At 40.1% G+C, this 24,184-nt stretch overlaps 1 protein-coding gene across 2 annotated transcripts in view; it reads left to right on the forward strand.

Annotated features, from left to right (window-relative positions):
• TXNRD1 (thioredoxin reductase 1) overlaps positions 1-24,184 on the forward strand; it is a 72,613-nt gene that overhangs the window by 27,542 nt on the left and 20,887 nt on the right. For both annotated transcript variants that reach the window (XM_030320414.2, XM_030320413.1), the window contains exons 5-12: positions 378-497; positions 6,033-6,175; positions 6,583-6,698; positions 8,170-8,395; positions 13,392-13,484; positions 14,758-14,834; positions 16,413-16,569; positions 23,170-23,277. In XM_030320414.2, the coding sequence (XP_030176274.1) occupies positions 378-497; positions 6,033-6,175; positions 6,583-6,698; positions 8,170-8,395; positions 13,392-13,484; positions 14,758-14,834; positions 16,413-16,569; positions 23,170-23,277 (1,040 nt within the window). The remainder of the gene's footprint in view (positions 1-377; positions 498-6,032; positions 6,176-6,582; positions 6,699-8,169; positions 8,396-13,391; positions 13,485-14,757; positions 14,835-16,412; positions 16,570-23,169; positions 23,278-24,184) is intronic.

A 24,184-nucleotide genomic window follows, 5' to 3' on the forward strand; every position in this document is an offset into this window, starting at 1 on the left:
TGGCTAGCTTAATAACCCCTTTACCATATAGTTCTGTTCAAAGATTTGGTGGCAAGTATAGGATTGCATGCAAAGTAAAATTTCAATTTCTGGCATCTTTATCAGCAGTCAGTTAATTTTGAATTTTTGAGGGTATGGAAATTGTGGAAATTTCATTTTTCTTTTGTTTGAAGGTGAGGTCACTCACTGTGTTTGATACATAAGGCTCTCTGAGCTTAGAAATGCCTTGAAACTTAGGAATGAATTTGCATAAACAGTATTGGGCTACGTTGGGCAAATAAATTATGATCTTTTGTAGTACATTATAATGATTACTGACCTTTTTCCATCAAGGATCATGAAGCAGGGTATAAACTTATTTCTTGATGTTGTTGCAGGTCTCGGAGGAACATGCGTAAATGTGGGTTGCATACCTAAAAAACTGATGCACCAAGCGGCTTTGTTAGGACAAGCCGTGCAAGACTCTCGAAACTACGGTTGGAAGATCGAGGAGACAGGTATGGTGGGAGAAGCTGCTTGCGTTTTTGAGGGGTGCGAGCTGTGGTCTGGGGACGCAGCATCCATTTTTACAAGACTAGAGGATAATCTGGAAGTTTTTATTGTTTATGTTTTTTATGTATAAAATGACTGCAATTACTTTGCGTCACTAGCTGCACAGAACAGATACTGTCCTTAGAGTGTCATTCTGTAATAGAAAACCAGAATTTTTTCAGGGGTGCCTGGGTGGCTCAGTCGGTTAAGTGTCTGACTTCGGCTCAGGTCATGATCTCACAGTTCGTGAGTTCGAGCCCTGTGTCGGGCTCTGTGCTGACAGCTCAGAGCCTGGAGCCTGCTTTGGATTCCGTGTCTCTCTCTCTCTGCCCTGCTCATGCTCATGCTCTGTCTCTCAAAAATGAATAAACTTAAAAAAAAAAAAAAGAAAACCAGAATTTTTTCAGATAAATTCGTTTTGTATTATTCCTATTTTGTTTTAAACTAATCTCCTACACCCAGCATGGGACTTGAACTCACGACCTTGAGATCAGTAGTCATTTGCTCTATCAACTGAGCCAGCCAGTTGCCCCTCAAGTCAATTCTTACAATTACATAGAGTTTCATAAGGGAGTGCAAATTTATTTGCTTTCCTTTGAAGTTGTTTTGTTTTTCTCTGTCCAAAGAAATCAGTTTATGAGCGATATTCTTGGGGTGGAGGGACTCTGTTTGTTGAGAAAGCGTTGGTTAGTCTTTGGATAAAATATTTAGAGTACCCTAGCAACCCTAGAGAACTTGAAGAGGAATTTGTTGCCTTTAGAAAGTAGGTTGTATTATTTGGTAGAAGAATAAAATGAGATTGGCACAGCTTCATAGTTAATCAATGACATAAGTCACCGTGTCCTTGAAGAGGGAAACTCTAACCTTATCTAATATTAGTTTCGAGATCTACAGGGTATGGGACATTTGCTAGGGTCAATTATTCTATAACTTTTTCTGAGTTTTAATTAATAGTTTATTAAATATTAAAAAAAACAAGGCATAAATACATGCTTTGAAAAATTTTGCTCCTACTCAAATTAGTCATGCTTCCTTTGTTTGATGTGTTTACTTCCTGTTTAAAATCAACAGCACTTTTTTTTTCAAGTCTGGAATCTTAGAAAATCAGTTACTTTAAAAGTTTTCTTACGTTGGGGTCATATCTCTTTCCCAGATCCTTTCAAGGCTGTTCTCTGTCCGTGACCTTTGGGGCCTCAGGCAGCCTCATGTCCATTTCTCTTTCCAACAAAAAGGGTAGTTGAGCTGATTCCTTTGACCTGTGGAATATGAATCTAACACATAATCTAGCCATAGTCCACCGCTATTCCCACCTCTACCCACCCCCCCTTCCAAGTTAGTATTTACTCCTATGTCTGAATGTCTCCCCACTGAGTCTGCCATTAATACACTCCTTCCTTTCGGGAAGCCTACTTTTGTTTTTCTTTTTAAATCAAAAAATTTTTTTTTTACAAACCCTTGTGTCGAGGGCTGACGTTCGCTAGATCACCGTGAGGGAGCTGCTCTGCTACATATGAAGCCCGGACCCAGAAGCAGGTCGTTTACGAATGGTTTGGCACCAGGTTCCCCACAAACGCGTGTTACGTGACGGGCAAGGGGGACGAGCCTGCTTTTAATGTACCTGGTTCATAAGAGGGTCTCCCTTCAGTTAATTTATTAGACTTCTTAGTAGACATTTTAGAAATTTTAGAAATTCTGCTGATAAAGTCATATAATCTTATTGTCGAGCGTCCACTATTTGCAGGTGAGTCTGTGCTGGGGAAATTCAGGTGAATAATACAAATTCTGTTAGCATGCAGATTCTGTTAATCACTCATGCACTAACGTCATCGCTGTACAGACCAAGTACCCTGGGAGCCCAGAGGGAGGATGGGTAATGTGATTGAAGTGGTGTCACGTAGTCTTTCCTTCACCCTAGCCTTCCTGACAGCGTTAAAGGTGGGTTATTGTTGTAGGTAGACCTGGGCACAACTGGTGACTTTGCCATTTACTGCCTGTGATGAGGACTGGATACAGTAGTGTGGTAAAATAGCTGCCACTCAGCAAACATTAGTTTCTGTCCTTTCCTCTGGACTTGCTGCTTTTAATTCTTCTGTTCAGAGTTTCAATAAATTAGAGTAGACCCTGGCAAGCGCTTGGTTCTTTGGTTACTGGTTTGTAGGAAAACCTTTACAGACACTAAAGGAAGTTGTATATCTGAACGAAGTTAGTTTCCTCTTAAAGAGGACACGTAACAGGAATATTAATCTGATAAAGTCTAGAATTTGTTGGAAAAAGTTTGTTCCGAGCAAATTTTGATTGACGCAGCTTTATAATTTCGAGGTGCTGTCATCTACGTAGTGGATGCTATCTGTCCCTTAAATCTAGGTAAAAACAGTGCCGGGGAGCTATACGACTCAACCACACAAATTTTATTCATTCACACAGGGGTCTAGTACTCAAATTGGCATATTGTACTAATTGATGTTAGCTTTAAACTGTCAACTCTTAAGAAAAATGAAGTCATTGGAACAGAATTCTTAATTTAAAAATGTAGGAAGTATATATAGCGGGTGGGTCTTTAGAATCTTAAAAAGATAAGAGTTAAGTACAGGTCTCCGCTGAATGTGGATTGTTGTTAACAGGGCCAAGTGAGTTCATTCTAATAAATTCAGTAACCAGGTGGATGGTAAAATAGAACTTGGTGAATTGGCGGATCTTTCCAGCAAAAGAATATCTCTGTAGCTGTCATGTAACAATAAGGACTGGCTATGCTTATTTATGTTGAATTTATTTCTAAGTTACATAATAAAGAACTAATAAATGTCTAGCCACTGAAGCAATAAAGAGTCACTAGTAGCATGGTCCAGATCTATACGTTAAAACCAGTAAAAACTCCCTGAATTTCATGGGGTTTTAAAAGTTGGACCAGATCAAAGTTGTTTTATTTATTTATTTATTTGTTTTTAATTTTTTTTTTCAACGTTTATTTATTTTTGGGACAGAGAGAGACAGAGCATGAACGGGGGAGGGGCAGAGAGAGAGGGAGACACAGAATCGGAAACAGGCTCCAGGCTCTGAGCCATCAGCCCAGAGCCCGACGCGGGGCTCGAACTCACGGACCTCGAGATCGTGACCTGGCTGAAGTCGGACGCTTAACCGACTGCGCCGCCCAGGCGCCCCGAAAGTTGTTTTATTTGTCTCTCTTTAAAGAAATTATTTATTCAGCTAGGTTAACAGTGTTACTTTTGTGTTTCTTACCCCTTTCCAGGTTTTAACATTAGAAATACAGACTTTTCTGTTTTTAATGCCTTACTCCTCTTGTATTTGTTAGCAGCAGCAATCCCAACGTGTTTGATGAGAGCTGTGCCCTGTATTTAAATCCCTTTACTCTTGGTAAATGGAAACCTAGCGGTTTGTTTATTCTGTTATCTTCAATTTTCTCATGAAGCCTTGGGACCTCTGAAGCTTGCTGTGGCCTAGCAGAAGGAACCAGAGCTGGGCTTGGTGGGAGAGGCCTTCTGTGCCTCCCAGAGTCTACCACTGAGGCAGCAGTAAATTACCTCCCTCCTTTGAAAATGGTTGTGATGAGGAATATAGTGGATTTAAACGAACGTTACTTTATGTCATTAGATCTTAGAGCGAGAAAGAAACTTGGAGGTGTATTTTTCAAATGGGAACCCCCTAGAGGCTGCTGGTCCCTGTTCCCACAGATGAAGTGTGAAGGCTCATTTTACATTTTTTGACTAGAAACCTATCTAATCTCACGTCCTTGACCAAAGAACAGCGCTCTGGTTGTCTGGGAGGGTTGTCTTCTCTGACGCTGCAGATAGCTCCAGGCATGGTGGAGGAGGAAAGGGACCTGGACCAGGCAGCATAGCTGAATCTGCCTGGGACAGGGGTAGGGGGAGTAACACATGCAGGACTCAGTGTGATCTGCCCTTTTCCTAAAGCTCTGAACTGAGAACTGAGAACGTACAGAGAAAGCCTCAGGCCTTTAAACAAACAAAAACAAACAAACAAACCTGGAGCCCAGTCATGTAAACTGGATGAATTGGTCCTTTCTGGAAGATTTCTTTGCTTTATATATTTTATTTATCAACTTGAGTTCCCTGTGCTCAAGAATTAAATCTGCCTTTCAAACATTAAGTATTTGAGGATCCCATTATCATTACAAAGAAAGCAAGATCATTGCAGAGTTACTATTCTGTTCCATTCCAAGTGGAGAAACCGGAAGTGAACTCTATCGTCTTTTTTCTGGTGTTGCTAGGTGGAGGCCAGATGGGCAGGTGGGCAGCGTCCCCCACTCCCGTCGCCCCGCACCTAGTCCTCTTAGTACTGCAGTCACAGTGGCTTCTGCAGTCACTGTCCTTTTAAGTTGAATTGATCTCCCAAAGTCTAACATTTTACGGTTCTGTGAAACGAACACCGATGATCTGTTCTCTAGGAGGCCACAAACCAATTTTTGTGCTGTCATTCCCGATTCCAGACACTGGCCATTGTGTCTCGTAGACTTGGTTCACCACCTCCTATGTGGTCAAGCTACTTAACCCTGAATCTAAGATTGAGACTCCTCATTTCCATGACAGTCTTTCAGTATATGTTGGTTCTCTTTTCCTTCCTTCTAAACCACAGCTTTCCTGGAATCTGTCTTCATCCTACCACCAGAGTATATTTTCTATGTATCCTATTTTTTTCCTTGTTATTCATGAGGTATTAATTAGTAAATGATTGATTTTTATGCATTGAAATTCAGTATATTTGTGCCTGACTCAAATGATCATTTTATAATAGAATTTAAAAATCGTCCTCTCTTTGGTGAGGGAGGGACTTGGGGGGGCAGTGAGACAGACTCTCAAAATTCTCTGTCGATATCAAGGGTCAGCGAACTTGTTTTATAAAGGGCCAGACAGTAAATATTTTAGGTTTCATGGGACCTACTGATCTGTCACAACTACTCAGCTCTGTCATCATAGCGCAAAAGAAGCCTTAGACAACGTGTAAATAAACGATCATTGGTGTATTTCAATAAAACTGCTTATAAAAAAGGTGATGGGCTGCATTTGGCTGTGGGGCCTTAATTTGCCTTTGTGTACCAGCCTCTGGTTTAGACACTGTTACCAGTTTAGTGACTCCAGACTACATCAAGATCCCTTGGGGATTGTTACAGGGTATAGAATCCTCCAGGCTTCACCATTACCCCAGCAATCAGTATTTACAATCAAAGTAAAATTCCCGTTCATTTCTAAAGAAGTAAAAAGGATTATGCATGGTTATTTTAGTTATTATGCGTGGTTATTTTAAGAATTTCCAGGAAGCCTGACATTATGTAATTGTATGGTAGTTTTCTAAAAAAGGAAAGAATATTTGAGCTTGAAAAGGATGTTTATGTGTTTGAAATGAAGGACCCTGCTGTTTTAGACAAAAAGGTCTGCCCTTTGTAACCCATGTGAACAGTTCCTGAGAAGTGATATTTGCCAGGCGATTGAAAAGCTAAAAACATTTTGTGTTATTTTCTTGTGCAGTTAAACATGACTGGGATAAGATGACAGAAGCTGTACAGAATTACATCGGCTCCCTGAACTGGGGCTACCGGGTCGCTCTGCGGGAGAGAAAAGTGACCTATGAGAATGCATATGGCCAGTTTGTAGGTCCTCATAGGATTAAGGTAATTGTGCGACACCCTGAGGAGCTAATGTTTGTTTGTTTGTCTTAAACTGTTGTAGGGGAGGAAAAGAGAAAGTGATTGTCTTGATAAAAGTAAAAGCCACTGTGACCCAAACTGTCCAGTTTGATGATTTTGCAGACACATCTTCTTATGGGCCTTTTCCGTGTGGTTGTGGCAGTGTAAGAATACTGGATTTGGGGCCAGGTTACCTGGATCTGAGTCTTGGCCCTGCCACTTATTAGCCTTATGATTTTGAATAAGTCCGTTAATTTCTTAGAGCCTTAGTACGTATTACCAAATTTTTATGAGGATCAAATTGGATAATGTGGCGAATGGCCTCTGTTCACTATAACTACAATTTTAATGAACACTAGCTTATTAAAAGTTGGCACTTGGTTTCTTTGTAGGCAACAAATAACAAAGGCAAAGAAAAAATTTATACAGCAGAGAAATTTCTCATTGCTACTGGCGAGAGGCCACGGTATCTGGGCATCCCTGGTGACAAAGAGTTCTGCATCAGCAGGTGAGGGGGCACCGGAGGGAGAAAAGGAGGCACCCGTTGTTGAGTTCTACTTTTCAGTTGTTTTCTTCAAACCCATTTAGTCCATTTCCTAGAACTTCCGAGGGTTTTTTTTTTTTGTTTTTTTTTTTTTTTTTTTATTTCTGTGTTTCTGCCCAAAGGGACAAGGGCCTGGGAAAAAGAGAAGGGAAAAAATTCTTTTATGCAAGAGAACATTTAAAAAATTCAAAACTATAAACATGGGTCTTTCTTACCACCCACTTAACATCACTGTTAACATATAAATACATACTTATATTGAAACTTCTGTTTGAGGGGCGCCTGGGTGGCGCAGTCGGTTAAGCGTCCGACTTCAGCCAGGTCACGATCTCGCGGTCCGTGAGGTCGAGCCCCGCGTCAGGCTCTGGGCTGATGGCTCAGAGCCTGGAGCCTGTTTCCGATTCTGTGTCTCCCTCTCTCTCTGCCCCTCCCCCGTTCATGCTCTGTCTCTTTCTGTCCCAAAAATAAATAAACGTTGAAAAAAAAAAAAAAAGAAACTTCTGTTTGAAATTTATACATGTGTGAGCATGTTTTGTAAACGTGTTAACATACTATGGTTGACAAATGTGTCCTCTTGGATGCTTTCTGCTGAGGAGTTTCTGCTCATGTTACATATTATTTCTTCTCAGTCCCTTTCTCGGGAAGGGTATGTGATTTTTTTTCCTTTGCACCTCATACAGGGGCAGCTCAGATGGCGACTGTTGTCTTCTCCGTCTTGGATGGGTTTCCTTCTCATATTTAAAAAAAAACTCATTTCCTAAAAATGCTTTTGTGATCCCTCTCACGTCTCGTGTATTCTTTACTTGGCTAAAAGATTTTGTCAGCTTTTACTCTTTATAGTTGGTTTTTATATGACAAAACAGTTGTGTTGGAAGTTTTCCCCTACTCCTCTCTTGCTGATTCGTGTTCTAGATAGATCTTCCACCTCGGAGACTGTGTTTGGCTATGGGCAGCTTGAGCTGCTCCCAGAGCAACTGAGTGGCAAGAAAGGAACTGGGCCTAAGCCCTTGTAAACAGTTTTCATAGATTATGTATGTAGCCAATTGAATGTTTTTAGTTTTTTTTTTTTTTAATTTTTTTTTTTTTAACGTTTATTTATTTTTGAGACAGAGAGAGACAGAGCATGAACGGGGGAGGGGCAGAGAGAGAGGGAGACACAGAATCGGAGGCAGGCTCCAGGCTCCGAGCCATCAGCCCAGAGCCCGACGCGGGGCTCGAACTCACGGACCGTGAGATCGTGACCTGAGTTGAAGTCGGACGCCTAACCGACTGAGCCACCCAGGCGCCCCGAATGTTTTTAGTTTTTAAAAGTGCATTCTTAAGAAAGCAAAAATATTTATTTTGATTCAGTCATTACTCACATAGGAACATTTTCAATTTCTTTCTTTTCTTCCCCACCCCCCCCCACCTTTTTTTTTTTTTAATTTCTTTTCAGTGATGATCTTTTCTCCTTACCTTATTGCCCGGGTAAGACCCTGGTGGTTGGAGCATCGTATGTCGCCTTGGAATGTGCTGGATTTCTTGCTGGCATCGGTTTAGATGTCACTGTTATGGTACGATCCATTCTCCTGAGAGGATTTGACCAGGACATGGCCAACAAAATTGGCGAACATATGGAAGAACATGGTGTCAAGTTTATAAAACAGTTCATACCAATAAAAGTAAGTGGAGTTGCTGGTAGGTTTGTTGGTTTCATACTCCTGTTTAGGCAGGAGAGAGAGGGTTGGGGTAGGTGATGGAAGCGTTCCTTCTGCGGTCTAAACCATCGGGAGTGCTGCAGTTTCTCAGCTGTGATGTCGGTATATGAACTTGTACCCACTGCCACCTGAAGAGCTTTGTTCTTCTCTGCAGCTCAGTAATTTCTTTATTCTCATCTCACCCTTCTTACTTTTAGTTCTCTTCTGTTTAATGTTTCCCTTCATACATTCCTTCACTTTATAATCTTTGGTCTGTTATCCTTTGTTTCTTTGTACACACCAGTGATTGAAATAAGAGTTCAAGACTCGGCTGATTTTTAAATGTTCTTCATGAGAAATTTGTCCTTGTGTACCATGTAGTCAACAGATACACTGTATTATTCTGGCTTCTCTGAAAATGATTATCTAAATTTGTTACATAGGCTCCCTTTTCTTTTTTTTCTGCTTATTTAGTCCCCTTTTGAAAAGGTGGAAAAATATGCCAGGTTACACTGGGAATTGTTAACACCATCACAAATATTTTGATACATAAAAGTGACAAAACCAATCACTTCTCATATCTCTAATAGATGAGTTTCCTTTAGTGCAGGTAAGGATGAGACTGTTGTGTTAAAGTTAAGGAATTTTGGCTGTCATTTGCTCAGTGGGTTAACTTAGGCCCTTTGGGTGACCATGTTAAGAATCGCTTCATGTTGGTAAGAGTTCGAGCATTGGGATGAGAATGACCTACTTTCAATACTGTGCTACCATTTTCTTGCTGTATGTCTTTGGGGAAATTATTTAACCTCTCTGAGCTTCAGTTTCTTCCATAAAATTAGGATAATAACAGCAGCTATCTCAGAGTTCTTGTGAAGATTGCATTAGCTGACACTTAGGAAGTAATTAGAACAGTACCTGGCACAGAGTAAGTCTAATACTGTTGTGAGGGTGAAGCAGCACAGGTCCTGGAAGTTATCACTACTTGATTCCTGGAGATGTCTTTTAGGGAGTAGAAGTACATGTGATACATTTGCCTTAGGGCTGTGGTTAGAAAACAGCAGCTGTACATACAAGTTATGCGATGGAAAAGTAACATCTGCTTCTATGATGTCTATTTTTAATTCCAACATGCAGGGCAACATGCAGTGTTACATTAGTTTCAGGTGTACAATACAGTGAGTCAACACTTCCACCCTTTACTCACTGCTCATGAGAAGTGTGTTCTGTGTTTTTGTTTTGTTTTGTTTTGAGAGAGAGAGAGAGTGAGCATGCAAGCAGGGGAGAGGGTCAGAGGGGGAAAGAGAGAATCTTAAGCAGGCCCCGCACTCAGCATGGAACCCAGCTTGGGGCTTGATCCCTTGACCCTGGCATCATGACCTGAGCTGAAATCAAGAGTTGGACTATTAATCGACTGAGCCACTTAAGTACTCTGAGAAGTGTGATCTTAATCCCCATCACCTATCTCACCCATCCCCCACCCACCTCCCCTCTGGTAACCATCTGTTGGTTTTCTGTAGTTAAGAGTCTGTTTCTTGGTTCATCTGTTTTTGTTTTTGTTTTTGTTTTTAATTTTTTTTTTAATGTTTATTTTTGAGAGAGAGAGAGAGAGAGAGACAGAGTGCAGGGGCAGAGAGAGAGGGAAACACAGAATCTGAAGCAGGCTCCAGGCTCCGAGCTGTCAGCACAGAGCCCGATGCGGGGCTCAAACTCACGGACTGTGAGATCATGACCTGCGCCGAAGTTGGATGCTTAACCGACTGAGCCACCCAGGTGCCCCATGGTTCATCTGTTTTTTTTCTTTTGTTCATTTGTTTTGTTTCTTAAATTCCACATATGAGTGAAATCATGTGGTATTCGTCTTTCTCTGACTGGCTTATTTCGCTTAGCATCCGTGTTGTTGCAAATAGCAAGATTTCATTCTTTTTTATGGCTGAGTAATCATTTTTTATATAAACCACATCTTTATTCATCTACCGATAGACACTTGGGTTGCTTCTGTAATTTGGCTATTGTAAATGATGCTGCGATAAACATGGGGTGCGTATATCCTTTCGCATTAGTGTTTTTGTATTCTTTGGGTAAATACCTGGTAGTGCAATTACTGCATCACATATGGTAGTTCTATTTTTTTCTTTAGCTTTTTTTGTTGTTCTTGTTTTAAAGAGCGAGAGAAAGTGCAAACAGAGGAGGGGCAGAGAGAGAGAAAGGGAGAGAATCTTAAGCAGGCTTCACTGGCAGCACAGAGCCCAAGGCGAGGCTTGGTCCCACGACCCTGTGACCATGACCTGAACTGAAATCAAGAGTCGGACGCTTAACTGACTGAGCCACCCAGGTGCCCCAGTAGTTCTGTTTTTAATTTTTTAAGGCTCCTCCAGAATGGCTGCACCAGTTTCTATTCCCGCCAGTAATGCATGAGGGTTCCTGTTTCCCTACATCCTTGCCAACGCGTGTTTACGTTTTTTGATTTTAGCCATTCTGACAGGTGTAAGGTGATGTCTGATTGTGGTTTTGATTTGCATTTCCCTGATGATGAGTGATGTTGACCATCTTTCCCTGTGTCTGTTGGCCACGTGGATGTCTTTGGAGAAATGTCTGTTCATGTTTTCTGTCCATTTTTTTTTTTTTTTAATTTTTTTTTTCAACGTTTATTTATTTTTTTGGGACAGAGAGAGACAGAGCATGAACGGGGGAGGGGCAGAGAGAGAGGGAGACACAGAATCGGAAACAGGCTCCAGGCTCTGAGCTGTCAGCCCAGAGCCCGACGCGGGGCTCGAACTCACAGACCGCGAGATCGTGACCTGGCTGAAGTCGGACGCTTAACCGACTGCGCCACCCAGGCGCCCCTTTCTGTCCATTTTTTATTTGGATTTTTTTTTTTTTTGGTATTGAATTGTATAAACTCTTTATTTTTTTTAATAAGTTCAGTATATATTTTGGATGCTAACCCTGTATTAGATATGTCATTTGCAGATATCTTCCCCCATTCAGTAGGTTGTCTTTTAGTCTTGTTGATTGTTTTCCTTTGCTGTCTGTGCAAAAGGTTTTTATTTTTTATTTATTTATTTTTTAAAAAATTTTTTTCAACATTTATTCATTTTTGAGAGACAGAGTGTGAGTGGGGAAGGGGCAGAGAGAGGGGGAGACACAGAATCCGAAGCAGGCTCCAGGCTCTGAGCTGTCAACACAGAGCCCGACGCGGGGCTCGAACTCATGGACTGTGATATCATGACCTGAGCTGAAGTCGGACGCTCAACCAACTGAGCCACCCAGGTGCCCCCAAAAGGTTTTTATTTTGATAAAGTCCCAATAGTTTATTTTCATTTTTGTTTCCCTTGCTTTAGGAGACATATCTTAGAAAGATATTGCTGTGGCTGATGTCATAGAAAGTACTGCCTGTATTGTCTTCTAGGATTTTTATGGTTTCAGTTCTCTCATTTAGATCCTTAATCCATCTTGAGTTTATTTTTGTGTATAGTATAAGAAAGTAGTTCAGTTTCTTTTCTTTTCTTTTCTTTTTTTTTTTTTTTGCACGTAGCTGTCCAGTTTTCCCAACATCATTTGTTGAAGAGACTTTTTCCCATTGCATATTCTTGCCTCCTTTGTTGAAGGTGAATTGACCATTCCTTTATAATGTCTTAACATTTGGAGAGTTGTGGGCCCTTTTGAGAATCTCATAGACTATCCCCTAGTGAAATAAACCTGTGTCTGTGCACATTAACATTTTACCTGGGTTACCAAGGTGTCTCTGATCTCCTTGGGTCACGGTGAACACATGCTGTGTTATTCAGTGACCTGATAGAAGCGGCCTTTGGCAGGGAGGAAGGCGAGAGCGCATTGTGTGATGTGCACAGAGATTGTGGGGAATAAAGTTGTTCTAAATGCAGAAATTGTTGTAGACATAGGAAAAGCCTAACTGGAACACAAAAGTGAGTGAGGCAGGAAGGAATTAGAGGTGAGATGAGGCCCTTATCATTTTTAGGTAAATCTGAGCTAATGCAGGTAATCTGACTAATGCAGCTCTTCTCCAAAGATTAGATTATAGCTTAACTACGAAAGACATTTTCGGTATGTTCAGATGGGCTTAACTATGTAAGAAGGAAGGAATTTGAGAAGGAAATTTTTGCTACTTATTAATGGTGAAAGTAAAATGACCCTTGACCATTTTCCCATGCAGAGTGGTTGCATTTAAAAGGTAGAGTAGAAATTGCAGGTGACTTTATGAATTTCTCCCAGTAAATATTTTACAGGAACCCATGATTTGCTGCCAGTGCAGAGACCAAGGTTAACTGCAGGCTTGCAGAAGCCTCTAGGTGATAAGGGTTTTCATTTGTTGCAACGCAGTCTGAAGGTTATTGTTGACATCCAGGAGTGGTGAGCTGGTATGTTTAATCTCATCTGGCATAGTGCACGTTCCGGGGCTTGCTTGTTCTTCCCTACATCTTGAACAACGAAGATCACCCCTCGTCCTTATAAACGTACCTCCTTGCTCACTATGCTTTTTAGAGCTTTCTGGCTGTTTACCTGTATCATGTTTGATCTACTCCAGTGTCTGTTCTTTGTTGACAAAGCTGAACGTCTGTAGCCAGAAGACAATCTCTGAATTTGAGCGGTAGTGGCTGTCCAGGGGATTAAGGGCTGTGGGTGAGTTAAGAGATGGGAGCCTGGGAAAAGCGACGTCATTAGCTGTGTTTTAGGGATCGTAGTGTGCTTTCTCGGGCTTTTTCCTTTCCCACTTTTTTCTCTTTGAATTTTATTCTGTTTGGGAACTATTGGAAAGAAAGCCCCTCTAGCAAACATTAAGCAGCAAGAAAAAGGGGGATAAAATAGAAAAATCTCTTACTGTCCTAATGATGTTATGGTGAGGGGGGTGGGACATGAAAGACCTCTCACGCCAGATTTTGTGTTTTCACTTTGGGTCAACCTGATAGGAGGGAGTTGATACAGGTCTTTATTGTGGAGTAAAACTTTGTCACTTTTATAGGTTGAACAAATTGAAGCAGGGACACCAGGCCGACTCAGGGTGGTAGCCCAGTCCACCAGTGGTGGTGAAACCATTGAAGGAGAGTATAATACGGTAAGGAATGGACCCAGGTTAGCCCTTTATTAGAAAGCAAATAATGTGCTTATTGGATATTTGGATATTTGCTGGGTACCTGTAATGGCTGCTTTCTATTTTCAAAACCTGATTATGTTTCTATTCTAAGACATCTGTATTGCTTGTGATATTGTAATTTGTTTTGGGATAGGGATGGCTTCAAATTTTCTTCCATGTAACTTAAAAATATCATTTGTCAAATAGCTATAAAAAGACATCCTTTTTATCGTTTATTTATTTTTGGGACAGAGAGAGACAGAGCATGAACGGGGGAGGGGCAGAGAGAGAGGGAGACACAGAATTGGAAACAGGCTCCAGGCTCTGAGCCGTCAGCCCAGAGCCCGACGCGGGGCTCGAACTCACGGACCGCGAGATCGTGACCTGAGCCGAAGTCGGCCGCTTAACCGACTGAGCCACCCAGGCGCCCCAAAAGACATCCTTTTTAAATGAAGTAGAACTTCTCTGTCCTTCAAAATTTTATCTTCATAGCTCACTACTTTAAAAAAGAAAAACAAAACTTAAGGGGTGCCTGGGTGGCTCAGTCAGTTAAGCTTCCAGCTTCGGCTCAGGTCATGATCTCACCGTTGGTGAGTTCTAGCCCCGCATTGGGCTCTGTGTTGACAACTTAGAGCCTGGAGCCTGCAGCCTGCTTCGGATTCTGTGTCTTCCTCTCTCTCTGCCCCTCCCCTGCTTGCACTCTGTCCCTCTCTCTCAAAAATAAACATTTAGAAAAAAAAAAAATCTTAAAAAAAAAAACTTAATTCAGTCATAGGCTATGTTGTCTTTGTCTCTAAACTTCACTAGATTTATAAAGGAATTGCTAACTTTTTTTCTTAATCAATGGATGAGGATTTCTGCTATATCCTGTTCAAGGGATTTTTTTGTTTGTTTGTTTGTTTTAATTTGCTTAAACTCTTGCTTTTTATTTTAAGTTTATTTATTTTGAGGGAGAAAGAGTGTGGGGGTGGGGGCAAAGAGAGAGAATCCCAAACAGGTTCCGCACTGTCCATTGATACTGCAGAGCCCAGTTCAGGGCTCAGACCCACAAACTGAGATCGTGACCTGAGCTGGAACCAAGAGTCAGACACTTAACTGGCTGAGCCACCTGGGTGCCCCATAAACTCTTACGTTATTTTCTTAATGAAATATTTCTTTACAGGTCTGGAAAGTGAAATCAAAGTAGCTTAATGGTTAAGTAACTTACGTGAAGTCTTTTTAATCATACTCACCTGGTATATTAATACTTTTTCAGGTATTGCTGGCAATAGGAAGAGACGCTTGCACAAGAAAACTTGGTTTAGAAACCGTGGGGGTAAAGATAAATGACAAGTAAGAAAAGAATTTTATTGTGTCTTACTGAATATTATTTCAGTTGTTGATAATACTGATTAATAGTGGAGTTTTAGATTGTTAGAGTTAGTTTTTATCATAGTTGGAGATTTCCCTTTTTAAGCCTAGAGATCTCTTCCTTCAGTGCCACTCACGTTGGTATTTTCTCTTTGTTTTATTTTGTTTTTTCCTTTTCAAAATCTAAGTGGAAGATAGGGTGGCTTACAGTTTGTTTCTTTAATGTACAGTGTATAGAATAAAAGAGTCTAACCCCCCAGTTAATTGCAGTCATGTGCTTTGAGCTTTACTAAATAATACGTAGATCTGAACCATGTTGAGAGCTACTAAGTTTTAGGATGATGAGTGGTCACTGCATTTCTAGTGACAGCTACAAGTATGAAAAACTTACTTGCAAGGGTTGAAGTTAAAATCCTTTGGCCTATAGCAGTAGAGGAGATAACTGAGACTCAGTGGTATCTGCTTATCTGCTGTCTGGGGTATTTCCCAATATCACCTTCCTTACAGCCAAGTAGAAACAAGTGCTGTGAATGGGAACTGCCTTGGAAGCTAAAAAATAAAGGTGGTTTTGTTTTGTTTTGTTTTATTTTTGTCCCTTCTAGGAATAACATCTATTCTGGAGAAGAGACTTCCTAATCTTAGTGTGAGGATTTTTGTTTTATTTATTTATTTATTTATTTATTTATTTAAATTTTTTTTTTTAACGTTTATTTATTTTTGAGACAGAGAGAGACAGAGCATGAACGGGGGAGGGTCAGAGAGAGAGGGAGACACAGAATCTGAAACAGGCTCCAGGCTCTGAGCTGTCAGCACAGAGCCCGACACGGGGCTCGAACTCATCAGCTGTGAGATCATGACCTGAGCCGAAGTCGGACGCTTAACCGACTGAGCCACCCAGGCGCCCCTGTTTTATTTATTTTTTAACTAGGGTAGACAGACAGAATTGTTGAGGAGGTCACCAATAAGATTTAGCAGACCAAATATTGCACCAGCATAATAAACACGCTAGCCTATTTCCAGGGGGTCCAAAGCTTAGATTTTATATAATGGAAACAGCTAACACTTATTCTGCACTTACTGTGAGCCATGGACCGTTGTGCTGAATATTTTGTACCTATTTTCATTTAATCCTCACAGCCCCTTAAGGTAGTTGATGGCATCCCTTTTCTTCTTACAGTGTTCTCATTATTATTGTTCGCATTAATAGGTGGGAAAATAAAGCTCAGAGATATTAAATAGCCCTCCCAACATCATAGAGGTGACAACTCACAGACCTAGTTGTTATAGTTTAGAATACACATATTCTTAACCACTCTGTTGTAGTTTTCTCCCAGGTTTTCTTACAGTTTTCTTATTCCAGAATTGTCTCTAAGCTTTTAAAATACTCATTTATTTTTATTTTATTTTATGTATGTAGGTATGTATGTATTTTTAAATAATACGTTAGAATGTTGCCCTTTGCTAGAGTCACAATTTTGGCTTCTTTGGGAGAAAGGGGAATTTTTTTGTTCCACTTAATTAATAGGAGTAATTGATGATTTTAACTGAATGAATTTTCAGGACTGGAAAAATACCTGTCACAGATGAAGAGCAGACCAACGTGCCTTATATCTATGCCATCGGCGATATATTGGAGGGGAAGCTCGAGCTCACCCCAGTAGCAATCCAGGCAGGGAGACTGCTGGCTCAGAGGCTCTATGCTGGCTCCAATATCAAGGTGAGCTTGCGGCTGACACCTGTTGATACTGGTTTTAGTAACACCACTAGTTCTCTAGGGGTAGCTGTGAAGTTTTCCAGGTCTTGAATAATTTAGTTCTCTTGCTGGTGGCATCCTACATGTGCTCTATTAACTGTATTCCAAACAAGACATCGTTAAGACTGCTGTGTCTTTGTGACTTTGTTATGAAAATTGTCATTCCTGGAATCACACTGGGAAAAAATGAGCTTGACTAATCAAGTTTCGGCACTATTGTTGTGTTCCATATTCTCATAATAGTTGGATTTGACCTTAATTTCATTGTTGCCAATTTCAGTATAATTTTCAAATCTTTTTATGGCACCTATCTAGGCTATACAAGGATTTGGGGATCTAGGTGGTAATCATGTGCAGAGCTGCTTAAACCAGAATTCAGGCTTTATTACCCTGTCCTTTCTAAAAATATGTCTTCTGCTCTTGGAATGCTTAATGTGTTATATTAATGTTTTAAAGTGATTTTTTTAGTCATTGTAGGAAATTGAAACTCTTAAGTATGTTTCATGGGACTAGATGTCAAGGAAGGAATAAATATATTCTAATTATTTTTTAAGCTTATTTTTTAGAGCAGTTGCACGTTCACAGCGAAATTGAGATGAAGATCCGAGATTTCCTGTGTTAGTCCCTGCCTTCATACATGCATGGCCTTCCTCATTACCAACATTCCCTCCCTAATTAATTTTTTGAAAGGATTCCAGGAGCATAGATTGTAAATAATTTAGTCGCTACCCATTTTTCTTGCACATAATCATCATGGGTTGATTTATGTTGGTTTCGGGAACAGAAACCTCAAAGAATACAGCTTGTCAAATTTGTGACAAGCATTCCCAGTGCACCTGGGGTTAGTTTGCATAATCGTATAATAAGACCTCATGTTTTGAAATGAACAGGATTGAGGCTAAAAAGAGTTTGAATCCCAGATTGTCTGATCATCCAGGACGTATAGCATCTGGTTCATATTACTGTTTGGGGTACATTTAACTGCTTCTTTGAGTGAGTCCTATTTTGTGTTCATTGTTGCAGTTACTGACCAGTAAACTGAGAAAAGCGTATCTACAGATATAGCTTGAGATGCATTTGATTTGCTCTTGACCCTGTGTCTTTGTGTTTCCCTAAAGTGGAGATATTTTTATATACCAACAATAACCAAAGGGAGCACTTACAAAAATCTACTCCTAAATAAATTTGAAGTTAAAAGTAGCACAAAACTCTTCAAAACCTTTCCTGAATGTTTGCACCCGCTTTGGACATAGACGGCCTTCCATGTGTGGGTGTGGTGCTGTATTCTGTCCTCTGCTCGGTAGAGCAGGTGTTTTCTGAGAGGGCCAGAAGCTTTTATCAACGTCAGAATTTAATGTAAGTTAAAATTAAAAGACTCTTTTTTGTTTTTTTCCTTATCTGTAGTCTAATAATAAGACAGATGCTTGACCAAATAGGAAGATCAACAGGTGCTGCTCAGGTCTCTGAGTTTGAAATCTTACTGGTCTGTTCATCAGTGTAGTAAATAAAGTCAAAATGCCAGCAGGTATCAAGGTTAAATGTATTGGGGGAAATCACATATTTTTTTTTAAGTAACTGCATAATTCCTTTAATTTCACCCAATGTGTGTGAGAACGTTAGCACATATCAGAGAGGTGAGGGAATCCATGCCTGCCTGTCTCCCGAAGAAGCAGCTGTCTATGGAAAAGTTTAGCTTAACATAAACACCTGGCTGAGTTTAATCCCTTGTGGGATTTTAAGAGAGCCCAGATTGAATTGTGGGTGTTCGTGCCTTCCTCCAAAATTGCTGTCATCTATTCCTCATCGCTTCCCAAGAGTGTTCAGAGGAAAGGAGACAGAGTGTGACGTTTGAGTACTTGGGACATGCCTGGTAATGTGCTAAGTGCTTTGTATGCATTGTCTCATTCAGCCTCAGGCAGCTATGGAGATTGCTGACACAGTCCAGGGAGATTAGGTAACTGTGCAAAGTCACAAGGCTGGTAGGCAGCCAAAGCATAAATGGAAGTCTCCAGTACTGCTGTCTTTTTTTTTTTTTTTACATTTATTTATTTATTTAAAAAAAAAATTTTTTTTATTTTTAACCTTTATTTATTTTTGAGACAGAGAGAGACAAAGCATGAACGGGGGAGGGTCGGAGAGAGGGAGACACAGAATCTGAAACAGGCTCCAGGCTCTGAGCTGTCAGCACAGAGCCTGACGTGGGGCGCGAACTCACGGACCTGAGCCGAAGTCGGACGCTTAACCGACTGAGCCACCCAGGCGCCCCTACATTTATTTATTTTTTGATAGAGACAGAGCATGAGTGGGGGGGAGCAGAGAGAGAGGGAGACACAGAATCCAAAGCAGGCTCCAGGCCCCAGGTTCCAGGCTCTGAGCTGTCAGCACAGAGCCCGACACGGGGCTTGAACTCATCAGCTGTGAGATCATGACCTGAGCCGAAGTTGCACACTTAACCAACTGAGCCACCCAGGCGCCCTTGTAGTACTGCTGTCTTACTCATGATGATTTTAGCCTAAGAAAGAAGATTTGGAAGGTATAGATTATAGAAGAATAGGGGATGGAATAGGAATGATGTTTCCTTACTTTTTTTTTTTAATTTATTTGTTTTGAGAGATACAGAGCACAAGTGGAGAAGGGGCAGAGAGAGAGGGAGAGAAGGAGAATCCCAAGTAGGCTTTGTGCTGTCAGCCCTGAGCCCGATGCAGGGCAACCCCACGAAGCTGGGAGACCGTGACCTGAGGCGAAACCAAAAGTTGGATGCTTGACCAACTGAGCCACCCAGGCACCCCAGTCTCCAGACTTTTAAAGAATCTACCAATTTGCAAACACCTCTGTAATGTGTAATTTTCCTAAATGAAGTGGAAAATACATCGGGAAAATTTAACTGAACCTTTTTAACACTTAATAATGATTAACATCATTTTCAAAACTTAAAAATATTTGCCACTAAATACTAAATATTCCATTCTTTAGGGAACATAAGTGAAGGAATGAAAAAAAAGTTTTTATCATTTCAAAAACTGATAGAGAACAGACTATAAAGCTGAGTCAGCCTGTGGATGACAGATATTCCACTAAGCCCTTTTTTTTTAAAAAAAAAAAAAAAAAGCCCACTGGTAAGATACATGTACGAACTTTAAAGCACAGTGTGATGGGCACTTCAGCAGAGTGAACCGTTGTTTTCTCTTGGATCTGTTTAGAATTGCTCTCAAACCCTTGAAATTTATAAAGAGTAAACATTAGCATCTTTATTATTAAGGTGCTACTTTATTAGTTAACTCAGTTTTATAGTAAATATAAAATATTTTATGGTCACCTGGCTGACTCATTTGGTAGAGCATGCAACTCTTGATCTCAGAGTCATGAGTTCAAGCCCTGTATTGGGTGTGGAGACTACTTAAAAGATATATATATCTACAGATATATATAAAAAAATATATATATAATATATATATATCTCTCTCTATATATCTGTAGATATATATCTATATAAATATTTTTATATATTTATATACATAAAATATTTTCTGTGGAAACTCTGGAGCAGCTACAGTACACATATCTTCAAAAGTTCATTAAGTTGATTGTTGTGAAAACTGCCGAGTACGCTTTCCAGATAAAAGTGTTAGAAACGAGGATTGCATTTTCCAGGCTAGGCCACAACGGTCATGTAAGTCGATTGGAAACTGCATATTGGAACCTGGAAGAAACTGGTCTTTTTATGTGAATGCAGATTTCCATCTGATACACCTTTTTCTGCCTGAAGAATTTCCTTTCACAGTTATTTAGTGTGTGTCTGCTCCTAGTGAATTCCTTTTCTCCTCTTTGTTGTTGTTGGTGGTGGTTTTTGTTGTTGTTGTTTATTTTACTTCCATTTGGCGTGGGGGAGATATTTTTGCTGAATATTGAGTTCTAGACTTACTGTGTTTCTTTAAATATTTTAACAATTTGCCTACTATTTCTGGTTGCATAGATTCTGAACAGAAGTATGCTATCATTTTTATCTTTATTCTTCTTTAGATTTTTTTTGTTATCAAAAAAAATTTATATTTTTTTAAAATATTTATATATTTTTTAAATTTAGCAGTTAACTGCTAAATTATTGTATGTCTTGGCATGCTTTTTCTTATATTTATTCTGCTTAAGATTTGTCAGGATTCTTGGATTTATCTGTTTGCCTTTGTCATCAAGTTATTTTATTTTTTCCTCTCAGCCTCCAGTTAATGAATGTTGGTTCACTCAGTATTATCCTATGGGTCTCTGATGCTCTTTTCATGTTCTTTCCCCCCCACCCCTTTCTGTGCATTATTTTCTTAGAGAGCCTGATCAAGTTCAAGTCTGCTGATTTCTCCACTTCTTAGGCTATTAATTCTGTATTGTGTAATTTGCGCTTCAACTGGGTTTTTTCATCTCTACTAGTTTTATTTAAAATGTTTTCCTTTTCTCTCCTCAGGAAGTTCATGTTTTTCTCAGTTTTCTACATATTTCTAATAGCTCATTTAATGTCCTCTATTAATTCTGTCATCTATTTTTCAGTGTCTCTTTCTGTTCATTGATGTTTCTTGGTATTGGCTCACACGTTCTTGCTCCTTTGCATGTCTTGTTAATTTGGAAGGATGTGGACGTTATACGTTGAACATTTTACATTGTTGGGTGCCAGGTTTTATTGAATTCCTTTATATGGTGTTCAATTTTGCTCTGACAGCCTGTTAAGTTACATGGAATTAGTTTTATCCTTTTGTAACTTGCTTTTAAAAGCTTTTTTAGGGCCTGCCAATAACCACCTTTTATCTAGGGCTGATTTGGTTCCACCACTAAACTGATGCCTTTTGGAGAACTCCACCCCATTCCTCTTACTTTATGAATTCTTTCTGCTTTGGCTTCGGGGAACCGAAACTATTTCCAGTCCCATAAGGCTCTGGGCCCTGCTGCTTACTGCTCTCCCGTGGTTCTTTACTCACCCTTGAATCCCTCCTGTGACACATTTACAGATCAGTTCTCAGCCCAAATCTCTGCAGATGTCAAGAGTTCTTTTCTTGCAGTTCTGCCCTCGGGGGCTCCGCCCTGCAGCTTCCAGCCTCCGTAACTCAGAGATACCGCTGTGCTCTGTTTGGTTTCCCTCTTGTTGCACCCAGTCCTCAGGAAGTGCTCTGGGCAGTAAACTAGAGAAATCTCCAGGCTCGCCTCATTCGTTTCCCTTCTGTCAGGATCACAGTCCCGCACTGCCTGTCGTCCCGTGTCTGGAAGTGTCTGTCGCCTGCTGTTTGGTGGTCTAGTTGTTGACAGCAGGAAAGTAAATTGGTCCCTGGCATACCATTATGGCTGTACGTGGATGTCTTCCTTCACTTTTGTTTTATTTTTTTTAAGTTTATTTCTATTTGAGAAGGGTGGGGGGACAGAAGATCTGAAGCGGGCTCCTTGCTGATGGCAGAGAGCCTCACGCGGGGTTCGAACTCACGAACCCGAACCATGAGATTATGACCTGAGCCGAAATTGGACACTCAACTGACTGAGCCACCCAGGTGCCCCTACCTTTACTTTTGATTCAGAATTCCAAGGGTTTATGCTCTTTTTAGAGAAAAAGAATTATATTTATTGTTTCTAGAGGAAGACACATTTTAAAGATTTTTATACTAGTGTTTTAAAGAATGAGAATTGAGAATTGAATTTCCAATATTTTAAATGCAGAATGTTACTTATTAGGCTCACCTCTGTGTACAGATGTGACTGGTAGCTTTTTACCCACTAGCATTTACAAACGTGTTTGGCACTTACATAATACCTTTTCCACAATTCACATCTGTATACTGAAGGCTCTGAGAAATCAGTAGTAGAGAAACCTGTTTATTTGCTTAATCCAGCGCTTCACAGACTTGTTTGACTTCAGAACCCTTTAGTCATCTGCACTGTTAACATCATAAAATATGCTTTGGAAATACTGTCACTAACTTTTTCTGTTTCTGTAGTCTTCATTACCGCTTCAGTGGCTGCATAATGATACACTGAGAGTATGAACCACTTTCCTGTTTGCCCTTGGGATTTGCTAATCCCGAGAGAGCCGCTGTTGAGTGCTGCAGAGTGCTCCATTAACGCATGTAGCTTTTTCTAGACGGTAAATTATTATTATAGAATGCTAAGAGTGGGGTTCTTGGCACAAGGGTAAAGAATGTTTTTATGGCTCTTAATAGGCGTTACCTAATTGATTTCCCAAAAGAAGTCTATTAATTCCTGTCACCAAGATGAGACTCTTAGCGTCGGGTGCACTCGTATTGTTTTTGGCTGCTTGATAAAGGGAGAAGCAGTGCGTCCTTGTTGACATCGGTTGGTTGACGGACGGAGCAGGCATGACTGGTCTTGCCAGGTTTCACACCTTTCCTGAAATGATCACATGAGTTGATGGTTCTCAGCATAGTAGGTCTGATATTTGGGTTTCTGACTTCCCATACTTTTGGTAGAAATTTATTAGTCTGCTTTCCCCTCCTAAGTTTGAACCTTTTTTTGCCATACACCCTTTTTTGGGTTACAATTTCTCCTGTTGTAACTCTTTTCTTCATTTTGAACCAGTGTGACTATGAAAATGTTCCGACAACTGTGTTTACTCCTTTGGAGTATGGTGCTTGTGGTCTTTCTGAGGAGAAGGCTGTGGAGAAATTTGGGGAAGAAAACATTGAGGTAAGTTACACCCTCCTCTGTTAAGCTACTACTACTTTTTATTCAAAATTAAAAGTAATTTCAAGCATACAGAAAGGGTGAAAAGTAGCACAAAGACCTATAATATAGACGGGTGCTGTCAACATTTTGCCCACTTATTTTATATAAACTTTTAGTATTCTTTCTTTATTTCTGTGTGTCTGTGTGTATTATTTTTTCCTCCACATTTGGTAAGTAAGTTAAATGCCTTTTTACTCCTGAATTCTTCAGTGTGTGTGTTTCCTGTGAACAGGGTATTTTCTTAAGTAACCACTGTATAGTTACCCTTTTTAGGAAGGTTAAGATCTAACTTTCATTTTCCAATTCTGTCAGTTGGTCCAGACTGACTACTTTTTTTTTTTAATTTATTTTTGAGAGAGGGAGAGAGAGAATCCCAAGCAGGCTCCACATTCAGTGCAGGGGCCGATGTGGGGCTTGAACCCATGAATTGTGAGGTCATGACCTGAGCCGAGACCAAGAGTTGGACGCTTAACCGATTGAGCCGCCCAGGTGCCCTTCCTTCTACTTTTTAAAACCACTTTAACTAGTTCTTTTGATTATTAAAACAATATTGCTGGAAATAGGAAAAATACAGGAAAATACAAAGAAGAAAACTAAAAATTAACTACATTTTTACCACTCTAATAACAATAGTTGGGTAGTTTTGTATCATTACCTTCTAGTAACTTTGCCACAGTCAAGGAACATGTGCAAGAAATACGCTATTTGTATGTATACAATGCTACCCAAAGGGATTACTGCTTTAAATCATTTAGGAAAAAAGTTACCAGTAAAACCTTCTAAAAGACCAGATTTGTAAATCAGAGTAAATTTTATGACATAAAAGTGTGTTTTTTTTTTAATTTTTTTTTTTAACGTTTATTTATTT

The sequence above is a fragment of the Lynx canadensis genome, chromosome B4 (genome assembly GCF_007474595.2).
Source record: "Lynx canadensis isolate LIC74 chromosome B4, mLynCan4.pri.v2, whole genome shotgun sequence".
NCBI classification, from domain to species: Eukaryota; Metazoa; Chordata; class Mammalia; order Carnivora; family Felidae; genus Lynx; species Lynx canadensis.